Below are 26,752 nucleotides of genomic sequence, written 5' to 3' on the forward strand. Positions count from 1 at the left end.
CACTTTTCAGACTATCACATACATACACCGTGTTCATATTTGGATGCAGACCACCATCCACGATTGGCCCTTGAGTCCTCCATGTGGCTTACACAAGAGAGAGAGACAACAGGTCTTGGTACTCACGGGTGGTCAGCTGGTTTGACCAACATGGCCTTCATATGGATCGCCTTTCCCCCTTCAGTATAGTCTCAACTCTCCTTTTTTGGATCTCTCTAGGCAAGAGACCAACTGTCTTATCTGTCTCGACCATACTTGGCTTCACATGAGCCACACATGGATGCCCCCACCAAAGCTCCCACAAAGCTCCAACCCTACTAAGAGCACTTCCTATGCGTTTCCAAGGTCATTGTGAGCCCTCAAAAGCTTCACGCCATGTGAATTGGCCAATTGACAATATCATCACACTGTCCACAGCTTGAATCTAGTAGAGCAGTGGGCATTCCTTTGGAGGCGCGGGTGCAAGGTATGCACAACCGGGGAGCTGGAGACAGAGGAACACTAAATGTTCAGATGCCCTATCATGTGCATGCACATGGACATGCTAATCCCATTGCTACTCTCTAAAAGGCAACGATAAACAGATGAATTAGGGCTTGAGCACGGCACTAGAGGACACCAGAAAGGATCCCCCTTGGATCAAGACTTAGTCAACTAGGTCTTAGACTAGGGCTTTTGGAGTCCAAGATTACCTTTTCATGGGCAGGCCTATGGCTGCCAAAGACTTGTACCTTTTTGTACATTATGAATATACTGAAAATACAGCTCTCTCTCTATCTTCTCTCCATCTCTGGTATGCGTTTTGCATTTGTGTTCCTAGAAAAGTGTTTAGGGCTGATAGAAGACACAGAGCGTCCGCGCATGTGACATTGGTATCAGAGATTCAGGTTCAGCAATGCTAAACAATGTTGGTGTACCGGGTGAAGGTGCACTGTCCAAGGAGAGTAACGCCAACATGTGACAAGACCCCCCAAAGCTGGTTGGTGTCAAGCAAACCCAACGGGACCGTTTCATGAGAGTCGGTAGCCACTTGGGGCTGCCCAAGAGGCTTTTATGGAGCACTCCAAGGGATGATGTTCATCCAAGGAGTGAAGCCACAGATGCCCTAGACTAGTCTTCAAGAAGATGGATTCATGTTTGTGTTCAGGGACACGGCAAGAAGGAAAAGGGACAAAGTGGAGCAAATGCACAAATTTTCATTAGATTTGGAGTGGAATTGGGGACCTAAGGCAAGGTTTTCAATGAAAAGGTTGCCAAGAAGGGAAGGATGACTGGTTTGGGAGTCCATGAGGAGACAAGGGGATAATGACAGTCATCCAGGGTCAAAAGTTGGAATCCCGTCATCAAGTTTAGCATGAGGGAATGTCATGTGCATGCACATGGACATGCTAAATCCCAGTGCTAGTCTCTGAAAGGTAGTAGATAAACATATGAATTAGGGCTTGAGCAGTGCATTGGAGGACACCAGAAAGGATCCCCCTTGGATCAAGACTTGGTTGGCCAAGTGTGAGTAGCATTCTGGGCTGGTCGACCGCATGTAAGGATTTTATGCCCTTAGATGCTGGCCGAAAGCAGTCAGCCAGCAGAAGTGGGTGTCCACATGCCTATTTAAGGCTTTTGCCATTGAATCATTAGAGCATTCAGTCCTTTAGGGATTGGGCCTTAGACTAGGGCTTTTGGAGTCCAAGGTTACCTTTTCATGGGCAAGCCTATGGCTGCCAAAGACTTGTACCTTTTTGTACATTATGAATATACTGAAAATACAGCTCTCTTTCTCTTCCCTCCATCTCTTGTATGCGTTTTGCATTTTTGTGTTCCTAAAAAGGTGTTTAGGGCTGAAAGAAGACATAGAGCTTCCATGCATGTGACATGCTCACCCTAGTAAGAGATTCCATTTCCTTTTTCGAGACAGATTTGCCCTTCACGGGTTATGCAATAAGATGCTTGGGTCTCTACTTACTGGAGCTTCGCCATCATTGAGAGGTCATACTCAGACATCACCTAGGGAGGCAGCCAGCAGGATGCTTCCCAAACCTCCATTACAAATTTCTTCCGACTGCATCCGCCTGGACAAAGGATGTCACTAAGGCTCCACAAAGACAGTAAGATCGGCATGCACTCCTTCCACCTTACTGTACTAGCACTTGTATTAGCCACATGGCTACCTGTACTACCTTTTCATCGACACATGCTCATAGTATAGGCAGCTAGTTACTTTTCAATTTTCAGTTTTCCCATGTATTAGTATCTTCATGAAATTATTGTATTACTCTTTGGGGCACTACCCTCGGTCCATGATGGCATGTTTCAAGCTCGAACAAACATATACGAAGTTTACACACTTAGAGAGATCGCCTCTCAAGATTGGCACTTGAGTCCTCTATACAGCTTGCACATGAGGGGAAGAGAAGCTCTTGGTACTAACACATCAATTGGCTTGATTCGCATGGCTTCCAAATGGAACATCTCCCCACCCTTTTGAGTACAGCTTGGACGCCCCTTTCTTGGATTTCGCATACCAAGAGATCAACAGTATCATCCCCCTAGACTTGACTCCACTTCATACAAATCGAACATGGCTATCCCCACTAGTGCTCCCCACAAAACTCGTTCTATAGGGAGCACTATTTTGCCAGTCATTGAGAGAGGTTTATTGAGCATGCTCGTTAACTCCATCGGTACATGTCTATGCCATAAGGATTGCCATTGGCCAGTTGAGGGTATCCTCTAATTGACCTGATTGGGTGTGAGCACTACTTGGCATCATCTCATAAACAATTAACACTTAAACGCTTATGACATGGAAACAACATAAAGCATTAAAACATTACCCCCATTCAACACATCATGGAATCAAACTTAATAACAACAATATGAGACCATGAAATAACAACAGTATAGAGAGCACATAAAACACAACATTAAGTTTGACCCAATCACAATAGAAAAACAAACTTAATCACACATTCAACACAACATGGATCACAATAGAAAAACAAACTTAATCACACATTCAACACAACATGGAATCAAAAATTTTGTTCAACAATGAATCAAACTTAATCACTGTAACTATTTGGCCCTCCTAGCTCTATTTCACATGATGGAACCTTTGACCGGACACTGGACAGATAGAAGAAGGCAAGGGAACAAGGACTATAAGGTTTGCTCAAGAAAAAGCACCAGTCTTGGTCAAAAAGTAGAGAAAAGCAAAAAGTCAAACTGGGTTGACCGCGAGCCAAGAGCACCACTGGCAAGAGGAGACTAAGCCGGACCAAAAAGCTAAAAGCCACTTTTTCAAAAAGTAGCTCTAAGGCCAAAACGCAAGGCTCTGAAGCTAGAAAAGCAAAGCACAAGAACTTTGGAAAAAGCTGGCCATATTTGAAGTAATATTTTATTATTAAAAGCTAAAAGGGAAAAGCAAAGAGAAAAAGGCAAAAGCAAAAGCATGGATAAGCCAGGCTCTCTTCAAGTATAAAAAGGCTTGAACCTCTCTTGTAGCACCATGAACAGGATCATTAAGGCATATGCGTCTATGAACGTTGATCATCACCATCATCAAGGTGTGCACTATGGCCAACATCGTTGGAGGAGCGAAGATTATCACAAACAAGGCATAGAATTCTTCATCGTCATCAACATCAAATTGGGGAAGAACTCCACCACTGAATTGTCATCTGTACAGTTGTACGGAATCCGGTTGTCAACACATATTTGCTGCGTGGATTGTTCCTGAATAAATTCCTAAAAGGGGACAAGGCCTGTTCCCCGCTTAGTGTGTGTGTACTCTACAAAGTTTCTCTCTCCCTCTCTCTTATCTTCTCTCTATATCTCTCTCTCTTGGATACGTGGTGGAATCTATCACGGCACGCCCCGCTGGGCTTACAATCACAATAGCAATATTAAACTTGAGCAAGTCGCCTCCTCCTTATCCTAGTTTCATCACTTCTTTGACAATTGGGCATAGGGATAAGCCTCTTGATTTTGAGGTCTCAACATTGTTACTTGAAGAAGAGACGAGGAACAAAATGTTTGAGATGGCAGGTCATGCCAACAACAGTATGCAAATCAAGAGTAGAGGGAAGAAGTGAAATAGTATCATACAAAGATGAGAAAGTTTCAGGCAATTTGGCGAGGAACAATAAACAGTCTTCATCAGTAGCCTTGCTCCCCAAAGAGACCAACTACTTCTAGATGGTAACAAACTCCGTGATGGAATCCATGAAGTTGGCAGTATCGGAGATCTTCAAGTTGGCAAGCTGATTCTCCAAGGCAATCTTCCGAGTAGAGTTCTCTCTATGATACCTCCTTTGAACGGCATCCCACAATTATTCTGCAATCTCATTATCATTGTCATTAACTTGACGAGCAACTGATGGTTTTAATGTTGAAGATGATGAACACATGTGCCCAAGCATCCTTATCAAGCCACGCATCAATGTCAACCCGGGGAGAAGTTGCAGCTGGCTGGGCATTGGCCCCGGTACAATATACTCCATAGTCAATGATACCGGAGTAAAGTCTTCATTTCCAAAAACCAATCAAGGTGAGAGAAAGTGCACAGACCCTTGAGAGTTAGACACCCTCTTCACCGACTCTAGATCAAGAACATCCTCTAGCGCAATAGAGGAGCTCTGCCACAAGTGGTTGGCATTGACATTGTATAATCGGCTCTTGAGGATACCACACGACAATTAATTGTGTTGATTCCATTGTAAATGCACCACTCACGTAGTACGTGAGTCCTATTATATGGGTAGCTAGTTTTCCATTTCTTATAGTTACTCACATATCACATATACTACTTTTGGTCTCAACGAGGATACCACACGACAATTAGTTGGGTTGATTCCATTGTAAATGCACCACTCATGTAGTATGTGGGTCCTGTTAGATGGGTAGCTAGTTTTCCCTTTCTTATAATTACTCACATATCACATATGCTACTTTTGGTCTCATAGACTCTTTGGGTTTTCCATAGATGTAAACAAAATCTCTCTCTCTCTCTCCTGTGCTTCTAGACACATTTTCACGAACCCCGCACTAGGTGTTAGCTCATTGACACCTTAGTGCACCCAGTAGCTATGTATGGAGCACCCATTTGGAGACTAGGCTTGGGGGAGGATGTGTGGAGGAGTATTGAGAGGCTTCAGGTGTTGATGTTGTCACGCATGATCAAGAGTAAGCCATTGGTGGTGCCCCATGACATAATATGTGCGGAGTTTGGGGTAGCCCCACTAGTCAGAGATGCTCTCGTCTAGACCATTACTTACATTCGCATGCATTGTTATGTCCTTCACTACTTTGCATATACGTGCTTACGCGGTTTTTGTTTAACTAAAGAAAACTTTCCTCATCAATAATGTGAGTGGGTAAGTATGATTTTTCACCTTGATTTGTCTCAATTTGAGTAGCTTGTACTTGATGAAGTTTGCAGATCTATCACCTTGACACAAAGATAACAACAGGGTGGCATTATTGAACTCTACATACCTAACAGTTGATTGACATGGTTCTAATCAATGGTTTTGTTGGATGGATGCTGGTGAGGTGCTTCCCTTGGGTGATGAGTATGATTCCACACACTTCAAATGAGTAACTTCAACGGACAGCCAATCTGAAGGTTCAAAAGGTGCTTCAAAGTGTACTGTCTAACGGTCATGAATGATGACCCGTGCCCAATGACATAACAAGGACTGGATACCCTACCCTATCCTATCCTACCCTACGCACACGAGCTCCACCAAGAAGAACGTCAAGCACATCAAAAAACGATGAGCAATGCAATCAATGCTACACGCACCTTCTCCCCAAGGATGTCGATGACACTTCCACGTCTAGGTATCCCGCCAATACAGCCACCAGCGTCTGTCTGTGAGGAAACGCGAACAAGGGGCGATGCCTGTTGTTTACAAACGATTGTAGTACGACGTACTTTTCTGTTCATCTTATGTAATACGTGCCCTTATTCAGTAGGTCCCTTTTTTTTTTTTTGCCTACCTTTGAATTTTCGACCATTGTAAAAGGTAAGCCTAAAGGGGCACGTAGGTTGTTACGTTGGGATCTCCATAATTTTACAAGAATATACCTTAGGCCACTAATGTGATTGATGATATCTATTTTGTAGAACATGGGCGTCTCCATGTATGTTTGTGTGCAACCCACAACTTTATCTCTCTCTCTCTTGTGTCCAACATATCTCTTTATCCCCTAAGCCCTTCTCTATTTTGTAGAACATGGGCGTCTCCATGTCTATTTGTGTGCAACCCACAACTCTCTCTCTCTCTCTCTCTCTCTCTCTCTCTCTCTCTCTCTCTCTCAGCTAGTACTATATGGTGTGGAAGGGCATTTAGTTAATAGATGTTCTTCAATCTCTGTAGTATTAGATGACATAGAGCACACATAGGACTGCTTTACCAACTACCCCTTCCAAGATCTATCAATACCCAATCTGTGCAATCAAGTGTGGAGTAAAATGTGCTCGCTCTTCGTGCTCATGTCATCATGGGTACAAGGATGCGTGGTCGAGCATGACCCTATTTTATTATGTACATTGTCTAATAATCGGGTAGTATTCAAACTTGGATTGCGTTGACCTCCATCTTTTATGTAGAGCACTCGATAGGTGTAGCTGAATAGCTGTAGTGCAACACTCAATAGATGTAAATGAATTAGCACATTTTTCATATCCTTGGGAGCAAGGTCCAGGAACCTTTTTACCCCCCCTCTTTGAAACCATGTCCTTTTGTAAAGGAACCATTTGCACATAAGTAATTTGCTTTTGATGGTGTGTTGGGTTTTGGAGCCTACTTCCCAAGTCAACGTAGGTAGTCTATCAATTGGCATGTTTTTGACCTTGGTCACATATTTGTAAAACCTCTCTAGAGCTATCAACTCTGTTGACCTTGTACCCATCCTCTAGTTGCATAATTGAGTATGTTGTGAAGGTTTTCACTCCTAAGTAGTTTATCTTTTGGATACTCTCAATATCACATGCCCATCTTAATCATTAGGACATGATTGTCCCAACTCATTCATGGAGGTAACACCTAGGACTCATATTACTCTTGGCACATACTTCACCACACATTCAAGATTACTGAGAGCACCTCATTGTTCACCAAGTTCTCGAGTCAATGAAGAACGGAGCTCCATACTTTTGTCATGAGTCCACATGCCTATATTTATCAAGATATCTTGTACTTGTTTCACATTGTTCCCCTCCCTTGTGGATGGAGACTACTTGTACGTAACTTTGGTTGTTACCAAAGGTCCCATAGGCCAATTTTATTCCTCCCATGAATAATAATACATATACATTTCATAGATAGTGGAGCTCCACCCAACATGGAATCTGCTCTACATGTCAAATTAGGTCTCCAAGGTAAAACCACCAACATGCTCCCTTTACAAAATCTTGCTTCCCTAACACTCAGAACAACGTCCACTGTGAAGGTCCTTCCTTAAAAACTATATAATCAAAATTCTTTCCTCAAAAACTATAGATTAAAAATTATTTCCTTGATATCTCACTCCTCTATATCTAACCCCTTTTTTCCTAGAACTAGTTCATTTATGCAATTAAATCCTAAGACTTAGGGTTATGACTATTGCAAATATACAAATACACTCTTATTATTGTGCCAATTCTTGGTATAGGACCATCCTAGCTTAGAAGTGCATAGTTTCTTGTGCCCCCAATATTGTTTATACTAAAACTAGAAAGGCTACGTGGTAAGATCTCTCTTCCTGAGTTGAAGTCCCGAGCAACTTCGAGATCAAGGTGTGGAAGCCCCATCTCTTCCTCTACCTTTGTCTCTTTGTCTTTTCCTTGTGATTACCCATGATGTTATTCTTTTTAATCAGTTTATCCCCCATTTGTGTTCCCTTTTTTTTTCCATTGGGACTACTACTCTTGGTTAAGTGAAGTCATGATTGGTGTGACCTTGTTTGTCATTGTGTTTCCTTTTGTCCCCCTATATCATGTGTTTTCCCATCAATTCTTTTCCTTCTACCCTCCAACTCATTATTTTGGAAGGGAGTACCATCCACATGATCTCCCCTCACTATAGAAGTTCTTTCCACCCATCACATCACCCTCACTCAGGTGTTGATAGTATTTCCATTTGCAAATCATGGAATCGACCACCACCTTGGGCTAGTTACAATCCAAGGTAGCTATTTCTTGTTATTTCTAGTTGGCTCTATGACATGATCACATTTTGTTTTTTGACACTTACTGAAAGCCATGACATTATGGCTATTTCTAATCTATGTGCTCTTGCTCATATCTTTGTGCTGTTTTTGTCATGTTTTTTTTTGTCTAGTTTAATTTACCTTCTCAAACTCATATTCATTTTGGTTATTATGATTCCATTCTATTATTTATCCAAGAAGATAATTTTTTCAGTAATGATCTTCACACTCTCTAATTTGGGTATGAATTTCTCTTTTTTTGCGTGGGCTTAAATATTACGAAAAGTTTTTAAGATTGAAACTGCATGAATCTTCATCTTTTCCTCTTAATCCCACTTAATGTGCTCATATAATGTGGCTCCAACCATGTTGCTCTATACTTTTCCTAGAGATATGGTGGTGTTTATTTACTCATTTCCTTATTTTCACCACATTACCTTGAGATATGGTGACTTTGTCTCTACCTCTCTTTTCTTATTTTTAAATTTGTTTACACAATGCTTTCTTACCATTTACAATTATTTCCCTCAATCACTCTAGTCATGTTTGAGCTATTTCTGCATAGGTTCCTAGCCTTGATGGTTCCTTCCATGGTAGTTTTATGGACTATGAAGACATTTCTATGCCAATCTTTATGCTATCACCATTTATGTATTCTCCCAACTCAAGGATTAATATTAGGTGTACTCAATCTTTGGACTATGAAGACATTTCTATGGACTACGAAGATATTTCTACACCAATCTTTATGCTATCACCATTTGTATTCTCCCAACTCAAGGATTAATATTAGGTGTACTCAATCTTTGGACTATGAAGACATTTCTATGGACTACGAAGATATTTCTACACCAATCTTTGTGCTATCACCATCTATGTATTCTCCTAGCAAAAGGATTGATATTAGATGTACTCATGTGGCTATTGTAATATTATTTCCTACACTTACTATGTGCACTACATATGATTTATCCCTATCTTTTCTATGCTTATCTCCTCCAGGCATTGTGGTGTTTCTTTTCTTCTCTTAACTCATGGGTTGGTGGCCCACACGTGTGTCTCTCTACATATTTATTCACTTACATTTTGTTCCTTTAATATTGGTGATTTGCTCATATTAGAGGAGAGTATTTAACCACTGGTGGGCTTATAATGGTGGGATTACCCTATGTTATTGTGGATGCCTACTACAACATAAGTTGGATGTACACAACTACACCAAACACTTTTGTAGCAGGGTTGGTTGCTCGGCACATTAAAGTGGTGGCTCTTCTCTCGATAGTATGTCCAGAGTCCTCAATGCTCACAACACAATGCATGTATGAATAAACAGAATGGAGTGGAACACAACATAAGTGACAAGATTGCAAGAGTGACAAGAAGACTAGATAACACGTTGTCGTGCCATGGCACGTCTATGATGTGAAACCGTGCATGTGAGGCCATCAAATACACATCCAGATGCATGGGGTTAAGTGCCATGACGAGTCATTATATGATGCCATGTACATATGTTCATATTGTAAATAAGGTTCAATAAGACGAGCTGAGGCTGAGCCAGATCTAGGAGTTTTTGTATATGAGTATGGAGGATGATGGTTTTGCTGTTACTCAGAGCTCATGGGCAAGTTAGAAGCATCCAGTTATATATGATGGCATGAGGGCATATCAATGCACAAAGGAATGCATTTATGAAGACATGGAGAAATACTTGAATGAACAATTGGGGATTCTATAAATCACATGGGCCGATATGATGATTTATAAACTATGAAGGCGTCAAGAGTAATGGAGATTTAATGGACATCACAGTGCCGAAGAGTTTATTGAATGTGGGGGAATTAAATTAGATGAACCGCTTTGCATTGAGGACCTTACCTTAATGTTAAGGTTAAGAATACCACATTAAAGGGATAAGGGGCAGCATACGTGGGATTTCCTTTTAATTAGAATATTCTGGATATTAAAAAAAAAAGAGGCATGCGCAGTCTTTTGGAAATGGGCAAGGCCGACTATTATGCTGCAAAAGGCGAGCAACGCCGCATTTCTTGCGGGAATCAGAGAAATATAACCAGTTCGTGGGGGGCGAAAGAAAACCAGTCTGCAGAAAATATAACCAGAGGGGAAGATGACCAGTGCTCCTATTTTCTTGACGGCGGCGACTGTACATGATGTCTTGGGTCTCAAATTAAAGAGGAATTGAAGAGTGATAAGGAGATACGTTTCCCAGAAAAACCTTCAAGCTTCATGATACTATGTCCTCACGCCTACAGCAAGGTGGCGAACAAAAGGGAAGAAACGAAAACTAAAAATCGCTTCTTTTCTTTTTAAGAGATAAGCGAATTTTTTTTTCTAAAAAGGTTTCCCTCCAAAAAGCTTTGGAATGAGGTCTTGTATAGTTTTTTTTAAAAATACTTTGGAGAACCTTAAAGCTTGGATTTCAAATTTTATTTAGCTGGGCTTTAGAGTGCAAGATAGGGAACTTTCAAAAATTACAAAATTATGTGGTACATATGCCATGCTATTCTGCTTGTGAGATGTTAGAATATTAAGGCAGGTTTTCAGGTGATAAAGTGCATCTCGAAATAATGGTTTTGATGGCATTGGATGTAAAGGATGTAACTGGTCACATGTATATTGGAAAAATTGGAAGGCCTTGTTATGCCTACATGTGAATGGTTCAAAGGATTTCGAGAGAGAAGTCAGTGAGTAAAGGAACAAACACTTGGTATGCAATTTTGTGCCATCATCAGAATGAATTCAAGGATGTATTGAGGTGAATGAACACATGTACTTATCATTGGAAATAGTGATGTTCAATACTCCTTGGGAAATTTTGTGCGTGAGTTTCCTTGCTAGATTTGACATTCACTCTCACAGCTAGAAGTCTCGTACTTTCCTGGCTGTACCGCACACTTCACGACATCTTTGGTGAACCCGACGTGAAACTGCTGGGGTGAGAGTGTGGTGAAATATACAAGGAAGCTATGGCTGAGAGTTCTGAGGGTCAGGGGGTTCATTTTGACCCCGAAGTTATGCAGATGTTTCAAATGTTTACCATGTACATGCAACATCAACAAGCTGCTGAGAGGGGACAAATTTCCACGACCAAAGCATTACAATCAATTGTGAAAAAGGTGGATCAATTTGATGGGAAGGACATTACAAAGTACCTGCGCAATTATATAAAGGAGATGGAGCTAAACAGGGTGACTGAGGAAGATATGGTTCGAAGTTTCGAGCTGGTATGTGTTCCTGAAATAAGAGAGCGCATAAGAGGATTGCAGACAGCACATGGTGGCAGAAATTGGGAGGAGTTCAAGCTTGCTTTAAAGGATGAATATTTCATGGAGGATTCTGAGCGAGTGACCAAACGAACTTTCTTGGAATGGGTCACAAAACCTAAAATGGGAATTTCTGCCACAGAATTGCTAAGAGAGTTTGAGAAGCGCTATGCCCAGCTGTCAAGGATAGAGCGTGCAACTTTGGACAGAGAAAAAACAGAGCTCTTCTTGCAAGCAGCTGGGAAAGATCTCCAGGAGAAATTGGAAATCCTCCTTGAGGATAAGAATACAGAGCAGGGATTAAAGAGTGATTGGAATGATGTTGAGGATGCAGTCACTATGCTAGCAAAGCGGCAGCGGAGGAGGGATAAAATGGTGATGGGCTCTGCAACCCCCATAACTGCTGTCACCCCTGAGAATCTATCCAAACCAGCTGCTACAATTCCAAAGATAGATGGGCCGATGGATGAGCTTATCAAGGGTATGCGTGACTTAAAATTGAAGATGTCCAAGATTGAAGAAAAAGGTCTACCATTGGGGCAGGCTTCTATGCAAAGGCCTCAAAGCAAAGAAGGGTTTACATATAGATGCATATGGTGTGATGACCCAGAGCATGCAAAGAAGGATTGTGCTAGCTATAAAGAAGCTCTTAAAAATCAACTTGTGTTTTTCAAAGATGGGAAAATCCATCTTACAGAGACTGGTCTTCCATTGAGTACAAACTTTGGGAAAGGAGGGATGAAAAAGCTGGTAGAGGATATGGCTGCTAGTCATGCCATTTCTATGGTTGAGGCAGCAACCTATGGATTAAAGGTTGGTCAATTAAAGCAGGGATTTGAGAATGATGAGGATTATGAGAATGAGGATTTTTGGCCATCAACAATGGAATTAATTGCCTCAAAGAAAGTGTCAAAGCAAGCTTTGCATGAGGCAGGTGATTGTATACGTCTTGAGACTGGCTGGGAGGAGCCTGTGGATTCTTTATCCATTCATGCCTATATTGCCAAATGTCAAAATAATGAGGCACAGGTAGAGGAGAAGCGTAAAAGGGAAAATGAGGAAGGAGGGCCATCAAAAAGAGTTACACGTGGAAGTGAAAAGAAGGATCCTGGGCCATCACATATGCCTCCACAGCATAGCAGACCTCCACAGGATGTTTCAATGGAAGAAGTGCCAGCAAAAATGAAGGAGAAGGGTAAAGGGAAAAGTCCACTCTACAAGCTTCAATCTGATATTGAAGTTGCAACAGATCTCAAAAAGGTACTTGAAGAAAGGATTCTAAACAGCAGGGTAGAATTCACACTAGGGGAAGTCTTGGGGATTGCAAAGAAAGAATTTCATGATGAGATAATTGATATTATACGAAGAAAAAGGCAGTCCATAATTGAATCTATTCCATCACAAGGGGAGGCAAGCACTTCCAAGACTCATGGAGTACAGGTACAGAAAAAGGAAGAGAGAGAAAATGTGGTGGAATGTAATCACTCTGCTGATGGGGCACGACAAGTGCGCTTTGTGGAAGAGGATGATGAAAAAGAAGTTCTTACAAAGAGTCATTACTCCAGGAGCCATTGGGCAAGAGCAACCACTGAAACCCTTGTCAAGATAGGTGATTTGGAAGAGCCATATGTCGCTTTAATTGATCATGGGTCTGAAATAAATCTTATGGCTAAAAATCTCTACAACAAATGTAAGTGGCCAATGGATGTGGATCATGGATGGATGATTAAAGCAGCTAATAACTTATCTGGAGAGCTTTATGCAGCATGTCCAAATGTAAGGGTGACTATAGGGGATGTGAAGGATGATCAGAATTTCTTTGTTCAGGAGATGTCATCGTATCCCCTTATCCTTGGACAACCCTACATTACAGCTGTAAGGATGGAAACAAAGGTATTGGATGATGGTTCAGCATATGCAAGAATAAGGAGTAAAGATGGCAAAAAAGCTGTTCAGTTTTTGACAGTTTGCATTAATCATGAAAGGAATCGTGAGTCTCTTCGGGCACAGTCACTTCCAAAGATAAACAGAGAGTTCATGAATTACAGGGAGATGAGGGATTTTGGCCAGGTGCCATTGTAAAGCGGGATTCCAATGGTACAAGGGGAAATGAGTTCTCGCAGGACTCAATCAATGTAAATAGTTTTTCAGCAAATTTTCAGGGATTCTCCAGCTATGGGTCACTGGTTTTTGTAAAAAGCAAGGATTTGAAGCGTGGTATGCAAAAACATATACAAAATGAACAAAAAAGTTTTGAGCAGTGTGGTCTTTTGGAGAAGAATGAGTTTATTTCAGGGGTGCTTGATGAGGTGTCATTTGTAGATACTATGGATGTGCTTTTTGATATGGGAAGAGCATGCTTACAGGGTGGAAATGAAATGATAGAGGTGTCATCTGTGGAGATGTATGATATAATCCAGGAATTTGAGGGGGTGGAATGTAAAAACATGAATTGTGAGATGGATGCTCATGTTGATACAAAGTACAAAACGGTTGCAAAGAAGGTGAAACCAGTTGCCTTGCCCTTGTCACCAGGAAGCAAGGAGAAGATAGATGAAGCTTCTATGCAGCCAAATCTTAGAGATCCGAAGAAAATTGGGCATAAATTTACTCAAGAAACTCTAAAAGAGCTGAAGATTGGTGAGAAGGATTTTCTGTTGCCAGTTGAAAGGGAATGCTTTGAGGAGATGCTTGTAAAACATGGAAAAGCCTTTGCTTTTCAGCCGCATGAGATAGGCTGTGTTGATCCAAGTGTAACAGCACCAATGGTGATCTTTACTGTTCCACATGTACCCTGGAACCTGCGGCCAATTCCAGTACCAAAGGCTCTCTTGCCAAAGTTGATGGAATTACTAAAGGAAAAGATCAGGATGGGAATCTTGGAGCCTTCATGTGCCCCATATTCCAACAGATGGTTTACTGTACCAAAGAAAAATGGGACATTGCGCTTTATTCAAGACATGCAACCTGTAAACAAAGTCACAATCAGGAATGTGGGAGCAGGCCCAATTGTGGATGAGTTTGCAGAAGCATTTGCAGGGAAAGCTATATACTCTATGGGTGATCTGTATTCGGGATATGATCAGTTCCAGCTGGATATACAAAGCAGGGACTTGACCACAATGAGAACTCCTTTGGGATTAGTAAGGATGTGTACCTTACCACAGGGAGCCACTAACTCAGTGGCACATATGATGAATGGAATGAATAAAGTCTTACGAGACTTCATACCACAAAAAACTATGCCATTTTTGGATGATGTGCCAATAAAGGGCTGTGATGAGAAAGACAAAGATGGAGATTTGGATTCAAAGGGGTGCCGCAAGTTTGTGGCAAATCATATAAAGGATTGTGACATGATTCTATCCAGGCTTGAAGAAGTGAATCTTACTTTATCTGGGCTGAAATCAGTGTTTGGAGTTGGTGAAGTGCTAATAGTGGGACATCTTTGTAGTACTAGTGGACGCCGTCCTTGTCCAGCCAAGATAGATGCAATACAAAGAATGAAGGAAACATGCATTAATGTTACAGAGCTGAGGAGATTTCTTGGAGCATGTGTCTTTTATGTTATTTGGATCCCACATTATGCACATGTAGCAGATCCTCTTTATCAACTTTTGAGGAAAAATCAAAAATTTCTGTGGAGTGCAGTACATATTAAAGCTATGCGGAAGCTGAAATATTTGCTCCAATCATCACCCATTTTGAGAAAGGCAGATTATGACTGTGGCAGGCCTGTGATTGTTACAGTTGATACTAGTCCTACTGGAATAGGATGGGCAGTAGGGCAAGATGATGAGGATGATCATAGGTATGTAATTAGATTTGGAGCAAAGGTGTTAAGCTTTCGGCAACGAAAGTATCCACAGATCAAGAGAGAGTTATGGGGGATAGTCACTGCTCTAAAATGTGAAAAAGAATATCTTATTGGGGCATCTGTACTTGTGGAAACTGATTGCTTGCCACTTCTTGGGATGATAGCAAGTTGTACCACTCCAGATATTGCTATGCTTAGGTGGATTGCTTATATCAAGTCACTAAATCCTGAGTTTGAGCATATTGCGGGAAAAGATAATCCAGTTGCAGATATGCTATCAAGAGCCAGGTATGAAGATGAGAAAGAGATGATTAGTGACATTGATGATGTGGGTACAAAGTTCTATACTACAGCATATGCAAAAGGGGATCATATTTGCCTATCAAATGCACTTGAGTCTTTTATTGAGGAAATATATGAAGGAGATTGGTTGCTTATTGGTCAATATTTGAGTACTCTGACAAGGCAAGAAAATTGGTCTGACTCAGAATTTAAGAGGATCCGCAGAAAAGCATATGGTTATTTCCTAAAGGATGGGTATCTCTGGAAGCATCCTAAGCAGAGGAATGCTATGCCACAGAGAGTCATATGTGATAAAGAGACTCAAGGAAAGCTTGTGAAAGAATTCCATGAGAGTCTCTGGGCTGGGCATAGAAGTGTGTGGGCCACCTTTACCAAAATAAAGGAAAAATATTGGTGGAGAGGAATGTACAAGGATATTTCCCAATATGTGGAAACATGCATGGTATGCCAAATGTACTCAAATGTGCGGCATCGTGATGGCTTGCAACCAACCTACCCACCTGCCATGCACTACAAATGGGTAGTGGATCTAGTTACAATGCCCTTGGGAATTTGGCAGATGCGGTACATTGCACTTGCAAGAGAAGATTTGACAAATCAGGTAGAAGGGCGTGCTCTTAGAACAAAGAGTACGGAAACAGTATGCAAATTTCTCTTGGAAGATGTGATCTGCCGATATGGTTGTGTTGGGAAAATAACAGCTGATAGGGGTGAGCTAGATGTTGAAGAAGCAAGGGAATTCTTCTCTAGAATTGGTATCAAACTGTCCCTAACATGTGCTTACAATCCTGAGGGCAATGGGAAAAGTGAGCGAGGACATCCTCCAATCATTAAAGCTTTGGCTAAGGCATGCAGAGAAAGGATGAGAGAGTGGCCAAAGCTGCTACCATATGCCTTGTGGGCTGACCGTACAACTCATAGCTCAGTGACAGGATACATGCTTGCAGAATTAATGTATGGTCAGAAGCCAGTGATGCCAGTTGAAGAAGTAGTTCTAACTTGGAATGTATTGCCCTGGGTCGAAGGATTGAGCAGAGATGACCTCCTTGCATTGCGAATAAGACAGTTGGAGAGGAGGCCTGGAGATATAGAGCTTGCTAAAGCCCGCTTGAAAGATGCAAGGTTGAAAAATAAAGAAAGATTTGATAGTAGACACAGACTCCGGCCAAAACCTATTGAAGAAGGTGATTGGGTTCTAATGTATGACAGTAGCCTTGACAACCAATTCACTGTTCAAAGAAAATTTGCAAAAAGATGGTTTGGCCCTTACATTGTCAAGCATGTGCATGGAAATGCCACGTATACTCTGTGTGAGCTTGATGGAACAGAAATAAAGAATCTTGTGGCTGGCAAAAGAATCAAGATATTTAAAAGAAGGCATGATGGTGATCCTTTTGATTCACAAGAGATTCAGGATGAGAAGCTTGACAGTGGTAGTATGGATATGGTTGAAGAGGAAGAGGATGATCTTCCTGGAACTGCAGAAGATGAAGACGACATCCAGTTATATGTGGACCTTGATGATGATTTGGCACATACTAGAGGATGTGCAGGTTTAGAGGGGGTGGATGTCATGCCATGGCACGTCTATGATGTGAAACCGTGCATGTGAGGCCATCAAATACACATCCAGATGCATGGGGTTAAGTGCCATGACGAGTCATTATATGATGCCATGTACATATGTTCATATTGTAAATAAGGTTCAATAAGACGAGCTGAGGCTGAGCCAGATCTAGGAGTTTTTGTATATGAGTATGGAGGATGATGGTTTTGCTGTTACTCAGAGCTCATGGGCAAGTTAGAAGCATCCAGTTATATATGATGGCATGAGGGCATATCAATGCACAAAGGAATGCATTTATGAAGACATGGAGAAATACTTGAATGAACAATTGGGGATTCTATAAATCACATGGGCCGATATGATGATTTATAAACTATGAAGGCGTCAAGAGTAATGGAGATTTAATGGACATCACAGTGCCGAAGAGTTTATTGAATGTGGGGGAATTAAATTAGATAAACCGCTTTGCATTGAGGACCTTACCTTAATGTTAAGGTTAAGAATACCACATTAAAGGGATAAGGGGCAGCATACGTGGGATTTCCTTTTAATTAGAATATTCTGGATATTAAAAAAAAAAAGAGGCATGCGCAGTCTTTTGGAAATGGGCAAGGCCGACTATTATGCTGCAAAAGGCGAGCAACGTCGCATTTCTTGCGGGAATCAGAGAAATATAACCAGTTCGTGGGGGGCGAAAGAAAACCAGTCTGCAGAAAATATAACCAGAGGGGAAGATGACCAGTGCTCCTATTTTCTTGACGGCGGCGACTGTACATGATGTCTTGGGTCTCAAATTAAAGAGGAATTGAAGAGTGATAAGGAGATACGTTTCCCAGAAAAACCTTCAAGCTTCATGATACTCTGTCCTCACGCCTACAGCAAGGTGGCGAACAAAAGGGAAGAAACGAAAACTGAAATCGCTTCTTTTCTTTTTAAGAGATAAGCGAATTTTTTTTTCTAAAAAGGTTTCCCTCCAAAAAGCTTTGGAATGAGGTCTTGTATAGTTTTTTTTAAAAATACTTTGGAGAACCTTAAAGCTTGGATTTCAAATTTTATTTAGCTGGGCTTTAGAGTGCAAGATAGGGAACTTTCAAAAATTACAAAATTATGTGGTACATATGCCATGCTATTTTGCTTGTGAGATGTTAGAATATTAAGGCAGGTTTTCAGGTGATAAAGTGCATCTCGAAATAATGGTTTTGATGGCATTGGATGTAAAGGATGTAACTGGTCACATGTATATTGGAAAAATTGGAAGGCCTTGTTATGCCTACATGTGAATGGTTCAAAGGATTTCGAGAGAGAAGTCAGTGAGTAAAGGAACAAACACTTGGTATGCAATTTTGTGCCATCATCAGAATGAATTCAAGGATGTATTGAGGTGAATGAACACATGTACTTATCATTGGAAATAGTGATGTTCAATACTCCTTGGGAAATTTTGTGCGTGAGTTTCCTTGCTAGATTTGACATTCACTCTCACAGCTAGAAGTCTCGTACTTTCCTGGCTGTACCGCACACTTCACGACATCTTTGGTGAACCCGACGTGAAACTGCTGGGGTGAGAGTGTGGTGAAATATACAAGGAAGCTATGGCTGAGAGTTCTGAGGGTCAGGGGGTTCATTTTGACCCCGAAGTTATGCAGATGTTTCAAATGTTTACCATGTACATGCAACATCAACAAGCTGCTGAGAGGGGACAAATTTCCACGACCAAAGCATTACAATCAATTGTGAAAAAGGTGGATCAATTTGATGGGAAGGACATTACAAAGTACCTGCGCAATTATATAAAGGAGATGGAGCTAAACAGGGTGACTGAGGAAGATATGGTTCGAAGTTTCGAGCTGGTATGTGTTCCTGAAATAAGAGAGCGCATAAGAGGATTGCAGACAGCACATGGTGGCAGAAATTGGGAGGAGTTCAAGCTTGCTTTAAAGGATGAATATTTCATGGAGGATTCTGAGCGAGTGACCAAACGAACTTTCTTGGAATGGGTCACAAAACCTAAAATGGGAATTTCTGCCACAGAATTGCTAAGAGAGTTTGAGAAGCGCTATGCCCAGCTGTCAAGGATAGAGCGTGCAACTTTGGACAGAGAAAAAACAGAGCTCTTCTTGCAAGCAGCTGGGAAAGATCTCCAGGAGAAATTGGAAATCCTCCTTGAGGATAAGAATACAGAGCAGGGATTAAAGAGTGATTGGAATGATGTTGAGGATGCAGTCACTATGCTAGCAAAGCGGCAGCGGAGGAGGGATAAAATGGTGATGGGCTCTGCAACCCCCATAACTGCTGTCACCCCTGAGAATCTATCCAAACCAGCTGCTACAATTCCAAAGATAGATGGGCCGATGGATGAGCTTATCAAGGGTATGCGTGACTTAAAATTGAAGATGTCCAAGATTGAAGAAAAAGGTCTACCATTGGGGCAGGCTTCTATGCAAAGGCCTCAAAGCAAAGAAGGGTTTACATATAGATGCATATGGTGTGATGACCCAGAGCATGCAAAGAAGGATTGTGCTAGCTATAAAGAAGCTCTTAAAAATCAACTTGTGTTTTTCAAAGATGGGAAAATCCATCTTACAGAGACTGGTCTTCCATTGAGTACAAACTTTGGGAAAGGAGGGATGAAAAAGTTGGTAGAGGATATGGCTGCTAGTCATGCCATTTCTATGGTTGAGGCAGCAACCTATGGATTAAAGGTTGGTCAATTAAAGCAGGGATTTGAGAATGATGAGGATTATGAGAATGAGGATTTTTGGCCATCAACAATGGAATTAATTGCCTCAAAGAAAGTGTCAAAGCAAGCTTTGCATGAGGCAGGTGATTGTATACGTCTTGAGACTGGCTGGGAGGAGCCTGTGGATTCTTTATCCATTCATGCCTATATTGCCAAATGCCAAAATAATGAGGCACAGGTAGAGGAGAAGCGTAAAAGGGAAAATGAGGAAGGAGGGCCATCAAAAAGAGTTACACGTGGAAGTGAAAAGAAGGATCCTGGGCCATCACATATGCCTCCATAGCATAGCAGACCTCCACAGGATGTTTCAATGGAAGAAGTGCCAGCAAAAATGAAGGAGAAGGGTAAAGGGAAAAGTCCACTCTACAAGCTTCAATCTGATATTGAAGTTGCAACAGATCTCAAAAAGGTACTTGAAGAAAGGATTCTAAACAGCAGGGTAGAATTCACACTAGGGGAAGTCTTGGGGATTGCAAAGAAAGAATTTCATGATGAGATAATTGATATTATACGAAGAAAAAGGCAGTCCATAATTGAATCTATTCCATCACAAGGGGAGGCAAGCACTTCCAAGACTCATGGAGTACAGGTACAGAAAAAGGAAGAGAGAGAAAATGTGGTGGAATGTAATCACTCTGCTGATGGGGCACGACAAGTGCGCTTTGTGGAAGAGGATGATGAAAAAGAAGTTCTTACAAAGAGTCATTACTCCAGGAGCCATTGGGCAAGAGCAACCACTGAAACCCTTGTCAAGATAGGTGATTTGGAAGAGCCATATGTCGCTTTAATTGATCATGGGTCTGAAATAAATCTTATGGCTAAAAATCTCTACAACAAATGTAAGTGGCCAATGGATGTGGATCATGGATGGATGATTAAAGCAGCTAATAACTCATCTGGAGAGCTTTATGCAGCATGTCCAAATGTAAGGGTGACTATAGAGGATGTGAAGGATTATCAGAATTTCTTTGTTCAGGAGATGTCATCGTATCCCCTTATCCTTGGACAACCCTACATTACAGCTGTAAGGATGGAAACAAAGGTGTTGGATGATGGTTCAGCATATGCAAGAATAAGGAGTAAAGATGGCAAAAAAGCTGTTCAGTTTTTGACAGTTTGCATTAATCATGAAAGGAATCGTGAGTCTCTTCGGGCACAGTCACTCCCAAAGATAAACAGAGAGTTCATGAATTACAGGGAGATGAGGGATTTTGGCCAGGTGCCATTGTAAAGCGGGATTCCAATGGTACAAGGGGAAATGAGTTCTCGCAGGACTCAATCAATGTAAATAGTTTTTCAGCAAATTTTCAGGGATTCTCCAGCTATGGGTCACTGGTTTTTGTAAAAAGCAAGGATTTGAAGCGTGGTATGCAAAAACATATACAAAATGAACAAAAAAGTTTTGAGCAGTGTGGTCTTTTGGAGAAGAATGAGTTTATTTCAGGGGTGCTTGATGAGGTGTCATTTGTAGATACTATGGATGTGCTTTTTGATATGGGAAGAGCATGCTTACAGGGTGGAAATGAAATGATAGAGGTGTCATCTGTGGAGATGTATGATATAATCCAGGAATTTGAGGGGGTGGAATGTAAAAACATGAATTGTGAGATGGATGCTCATGTTGATACAAAGTACAAAACGGTTGCAAAGAAGGTGAAACCAGTTGCCTTGCCCTTGCCACCAGGAAGCAAGGAGAAGATAGATGAAGCTTCTATGCAGCCAAATCTTAGAGATCCGAAGAAAATTGGGCATAAATTTACTCAAGAAACTCTAAAAGAGCTGAAGATTGGTGAGAAGGATTTTCTGTTGCCAGTTGAAAGGGAATGCTTTGAGGAGATGCTTGTAAAACATGGAAAAGCCTTTGCTTTTCAGCCGCATGAGATAGGCTGTGTTGATCCAAGTGTAACAGCACCAATGGTGATCTTTACTGTTCCACATGTACCCTGGAACCTGCGGCCAATTCCAGTACCAAAGGCTCTCTTGCCAAAGTTGATGGAATTACTAAAGGAAAAGATCAGGATGGGAATCTTGGAGCCTTCATGTACCCCATATTCCAACAGATGGTTTACTGTACCAAAGAAAAATGGGACATTGCGCTTTATTCAAGACATGCAACCTGTAAACAAAGTCACAATCAGGAATGTGGGAGCAGGCCCAATTGTGGATGAGTTTGCAGAAGCATTTGCAGGGAAAGCTATATACTCTATGGGTGATCTGTATTCGGGATATGATCAGTTCCAGCTGGATATACAAAGCAGGGACTTGACCACAATGAGAACTCCTTTGGGATTAGTAAGGATGTGTACCTTACCACAGGGAGCCACTAACTCAGTGGCACATATGATGAATGGAATGAATAAAGTCTTACGAGACTTCATACCACAAAAAACTATGCCATTTTTGGATGATGTGCCAATAAAGGGCTGTGATGAGAAAGATAAAGATGGAGATTTGGATTCAAAGGGGTGCCGCAAGTTTGTGGCAAATCATATAAAGGATTGTGACATGATTCTATCCAGGCTTGAAGAAGTGAATCTTACTTTATCTGGGCTGAAATCAGTGTTTGGAGTTGGTGAAGTGCTAACAGTGGGACATCTTTGTAGTACTAGTGGACGCCGTCCTTGTCCAGCCAAGATAGATGCAATACAAAGAATGAAGGAAACATGCATTAATGTTACAGAGCTGAGGAGATTTCTTGGAGCATGTGTCTTTTATGTTATTTGGATCCCACATTATGCACATGTAGCAGATCCTCTTTATCAACTTTTGAGGAAAAATCAAAAATTTCTGTGGAGTGCAGTACATATTAAAGCTATGCGGAAGCTGAAATATTTGCTCCAATCATCACCCATTTTGAGAAAGGCAGATTATGACTGTGGCAGGCCTGTGATTGTTACAGTTGATACTAGTCCTACTGGAATAGGATGGGCAGTAGGGCAAGATGATGAGGATGATCATAGGTATGTAATTAGATTTGGAGCAAAGGTGTTAAGCTTTCGGCAACGAAAGTATCCACAGATCAAGAGAGAGTTATGGGGGATAGTCACTGCTCTAAAATGTGAAAAAGAATATCTTATTGGGGCATCTGTACTTGTGGAAACTGATTGCTTGCCACTTCTTGGGATGATAGCAAGTTGTACCACTCCAGATATTGCTATGCTTAGGTGGATTGCTTATATCAAGTCACTAAATCCTGAGTTTGAGCATATTGCGGGAAAAGATAATCCAGTTGCAGATATGCTATCAAGAGCCAGGTATGAAGATGAGAAAGAGATGATTAGTGACATTGATGATGTGGGTACAAAGTTCTATACTACAGCATATGCAAAAGGGGATCATATTTGCCTATCAAATGCACTTGAGTCTTTTATTGAGGAAATATATGAAGGAGATTGGTTGCTTATTGGTCAATATTTGAGTACTCTGACAAGGCAAGAAAATTGGTCTGACTCAGAATTTAAGAGGATCCGCAGAAAAGCATATGGTTATTTCCTAAAGGATGGGTATCTCTGGAAGCATCCTAAGCAGAGGAATGCTATGCCACAGAGAGTCATATGTGATAAAGAGACTCAAGGAAAGCTTGTGAAAGAATTCCATGAGAGTCTCTGGGCTGGGCATAGAAGTGTGTGGGCCACCTTTACCAAAATAAAGGAAAAATATTGGTGGAGAGGAATGTACAAGGATATTTCCCAGTATGTGGAAACATGCATGGTATGCCAAATGTACTCAAATGTGCGGCATCGTGATGGCTTGCAACCAACCTACCCACCTGCCATGCACTACAAATGGGTAGTGGATCTAGTTACAATGCCCTTGGGAATTTGGCAGATGCGGTACATTGCACTTGCAAGAGAAGATTTGACAAATCAGGTAGAAGGGCGTGCTCTTAGAACAAAGAGTACGGAAACAGTATGCAAATTTCTCTTGGAAGATGTGATCTGCCGATATGGTTGTGTTGGGAAAATAACAGCTGATAGGGGTGAGCTAGATGTTGAAGAAGCAAGGGAATTCTTCTCTAGAATTGGTATCAAACTGTCCCTAACATGTGCTTACAATCCTGAGGGCAATGGGAAAAGTGAGCGAGGACATCCTCCAATCATTAAAGCTTTGGCTAAGGCATGCAGAGAAAGGATGAGAGAGTGGCCAAAGCTGCTACCATATGCCTTGTGGGCTGACCGTACAACTCATAGCTCAGTGACAGGATACATGCCTGCAGAATTAATGTATGGTCAGAAGCCAGTGATGCCAGTTGAAGAAGTAGTTCTAACTTGGAATGTATTGCCCTGGGTCGAAGGATTGAGCAGAGATGACCTCCTTGCATTGCGAATAAGACAGTTGGAGAGGAGGCCTGGAGATATAGAGCTTGCTAAAGCCCGCTTGAAAGATGCAAGGTTGAAAAATAAAGAAAGATTTGATAGTAGACACAGACTCCGGCCAAAACCTATTGAAGAAGGTGATTGGGTTCTAATGTATGACAGTAGCCTTGACAACCAATTCACTGTTCAAAGAAAATTTGCAAAAAGATGGTTTGGCCCTTACATTGTCAAGCATGTGCATGGAAATGCCACGTATACTCTGTGTGAGCTTGATGGAACAGAAATAAAGAATCTTGTGGCTGGCAAAAGAATCAAGATATTTAAAAGAAGGCATGATGGTGATCCTTTTGATTCACAAGAGATTCAGGATGAGAAGCTTGACAGTGGTAGTATGGATATGGTTGAAGAGGAAGAGGATGATCTTCCTGGAACTGCAGAAGATGAAGACGACATCCAGTTATATGTGGACCTTGATGATGATTTGGCACATACTAGAGGATGTGCAGGTTTAGAGGGGGTGGATGTCATGCCATGGCACGTCTATGATGTGAAACCGTGCATGTGAGGCCATCAAATACACATCCAGATGCATGGGGTTAAGTGCCATGACGAGTCATTATATGATGCCATGTACATATGTTCATATTGTAAATAAGGTTCAATAAGACGAGCTGAGGCTGAGCCAGATCTAGGAGTTTTTGTATATGAGTATGGAGGATGATGGTTTTGCTGTTACTCAGAGCTCATGGGCAAGTTAGAAGCATCCAGTTATATATGATGGCATGAGGGCATATCAATGCACAAAGGAATGCATTTATGAAGACATGGAGAAATACTTGAATGAACAATTGGGGATTCTATAAATCACATGGGCCGATATGATGATTTATAAACTATGAAGGCGTCAAGAGTAATGGAGATTTAATGGACATCACAGTGCCGAAGAGTTTATTGAATGTGGGGGAATTAAATTAGATGAACCGCTTTGCATTGAGGACCTTACCTTAATGTTAAGGTTAAGAATACCACATTAAAGGGATAAGGGGCAGCATACGTGGGATTTCCTTTTAATTAGAATATTCTGGATATTAAAAAAAAAAGAGAGGCATGCGCAGTCTTTTGGAAATGGGCAAGGCCGACTATTATGCTGCAAAAGGCGAGCAACGCCGCATTTCTTGCGGGAATCAGAGAAATATAACCAGTTCGTGGGGGGCGAAAGAAAACCAGTCTGTAGAAAATATAACCAGAGGGGAAGATGACCAGTGCTCCTATTTTCTTGACGGCGGCGACTGTACATGATGTCTTGGGTCTCAAATTAAAGAGGAATTGAAGAGTGATAAGGAGATACGTTTCCCAGAAAAACCTTCAAGCTTCATGATACTCTGTCCTCACGCCTACAGCAAGGTGGCGAACAAAAGGGAAGAAATGAAAACTGAAAATCGCTTCTTTTCTTTTTAAGAGATAAGCGAATTTTTTTTTCTAAAAAGGTTTCCCTCCAAAAAGCTTTGGAATGAGGTCTTGTATAGTTTTTTTTAAAAATACTTTGGAGAACCTTAAAGCTTGGATTTCAAATTTTATTTAGCTGGGCTTTAGAGTGCAAGATAGGGAACTTTCAAAAATTACAAAATTATGTGGTACATATGCCATGCTATTTTGCTTGTGAGATGTTAGAATATTAAGGCAGGTTTTGAGGTGATAAAGTGCATCTCGAAATAATGGTTTTGATGGCATTGGATGTAAAGGATGTAACTGGTCACATGTATATTGGAAAAATTGGAAGGCCTTGTTATGCCTACATGTGAATGGTTCAAAGGATTTCGAGAGAGAAGTCAGTGAGTAAAGGAACAAACACTTGGTATGCAATTTTGTGCAATCATCAGAATGAATTCAAGGATGTATTGAGGTGAATGAACACATGTACTTGTCATTGGAAATAGTGATGTTCAATACTCCTTGGGAAATTTTGTGCGTGAGTTTCCTTGCTAGATTTGACATTCACTCTCACAGCTAGAAGTCTCGTACTTTCCTGGCTGTACCGCACACTTCACGACAACGTGTACTACTCCAAGGCATTGTTACATGCCCTTTATTGTAATGTGCACACTTAGCAGAGGTCACAATGAGTAGGTCGACACAAATGCTGAAGTTGATGACAAGAGATTGTATACATCACCTAAGGCTAAGGCTAGAATATAGCATGAAGGATGTCCTTCAGAATGAGTCGAGGGACCATATAAGCATTCCTTCAAGATGTGGTAGAGTCACTGGAGTTAGTGGCGTCTCCTATCTCTAGTAAATGTCCTCGAAGTGGCCTTTGGTAGAATCTCCTATCTCTAGAAGATGCCCATTGGGGTGTTAGTGCGATTCTTTCAATGCCAGTGCATGCACCTTACATGTATTCGTTGGTGGTGCACCTCCGTTTGTGGATAGTCCTATTGAATTCTTCGAGAAGTCTTGTCCAGGGTATGGCAGTGTTATGGTGTGGCAGTGTTATGGTGTGGTAGTGTTGTAGTGGGATGCCCAGAGATG

At 41.3% G+C, this 26,752-nt stretch overlaps 1 protein-coding gene across 4 annotated transcripts in view; it reads right to left on the minus strand.

The window, feature by feature from the left end:
- Positions 1-5,995, minus strand: part of LOC147604704 (NEDD8-conjugating enzyme Ubc12-like) — a 43,229-nt gene extending 37,234 nt beyond the window's left edge. Inside the window, exons 1-2 of one of the 4 annotated variants that reach the window (XM_086794843.1) lie at positions 5,804-5,995; positions 5,391-5,439 (exon numbers count right to left, since the gene is read on the minus strand). In XM_086794843.1, the coding sequence (XP_086650969.1) occupies positions 5,391-5,439; positions 5,804-5,947 (193 nt within the window). In that variant the 5' untranslated portion in view covers positions 5,948-5,995. Of the gene's footprint in view, positions 1-5,390; positions 5,447-5,803 lie in introns of all 4 variants that reach the window. The other 3 variants (XM_086794842.1, XM_086794844.1, XM_086794845.1) reach the window with 3 other exon arrangements.
- Positions 5,996-26,752: the final 20,757 nt, after the last annotated feature.

This window comes from Cibotium barometz, chromosome 61 (assembly GCF_041138505.1).
Source record: "Cibotium barometz isolate CiBa-2024 chromosome 61, ASM4113850v1, whole genome shotgun sequence".
In the NCBI taxonomy this organism is placed as follows: Eukaryota; Viridiplantae; Streptophyta; class Polypodiopsida; order Cyatheales; family Cibotiaceae; genus Cibotium; species Cibotium barometz.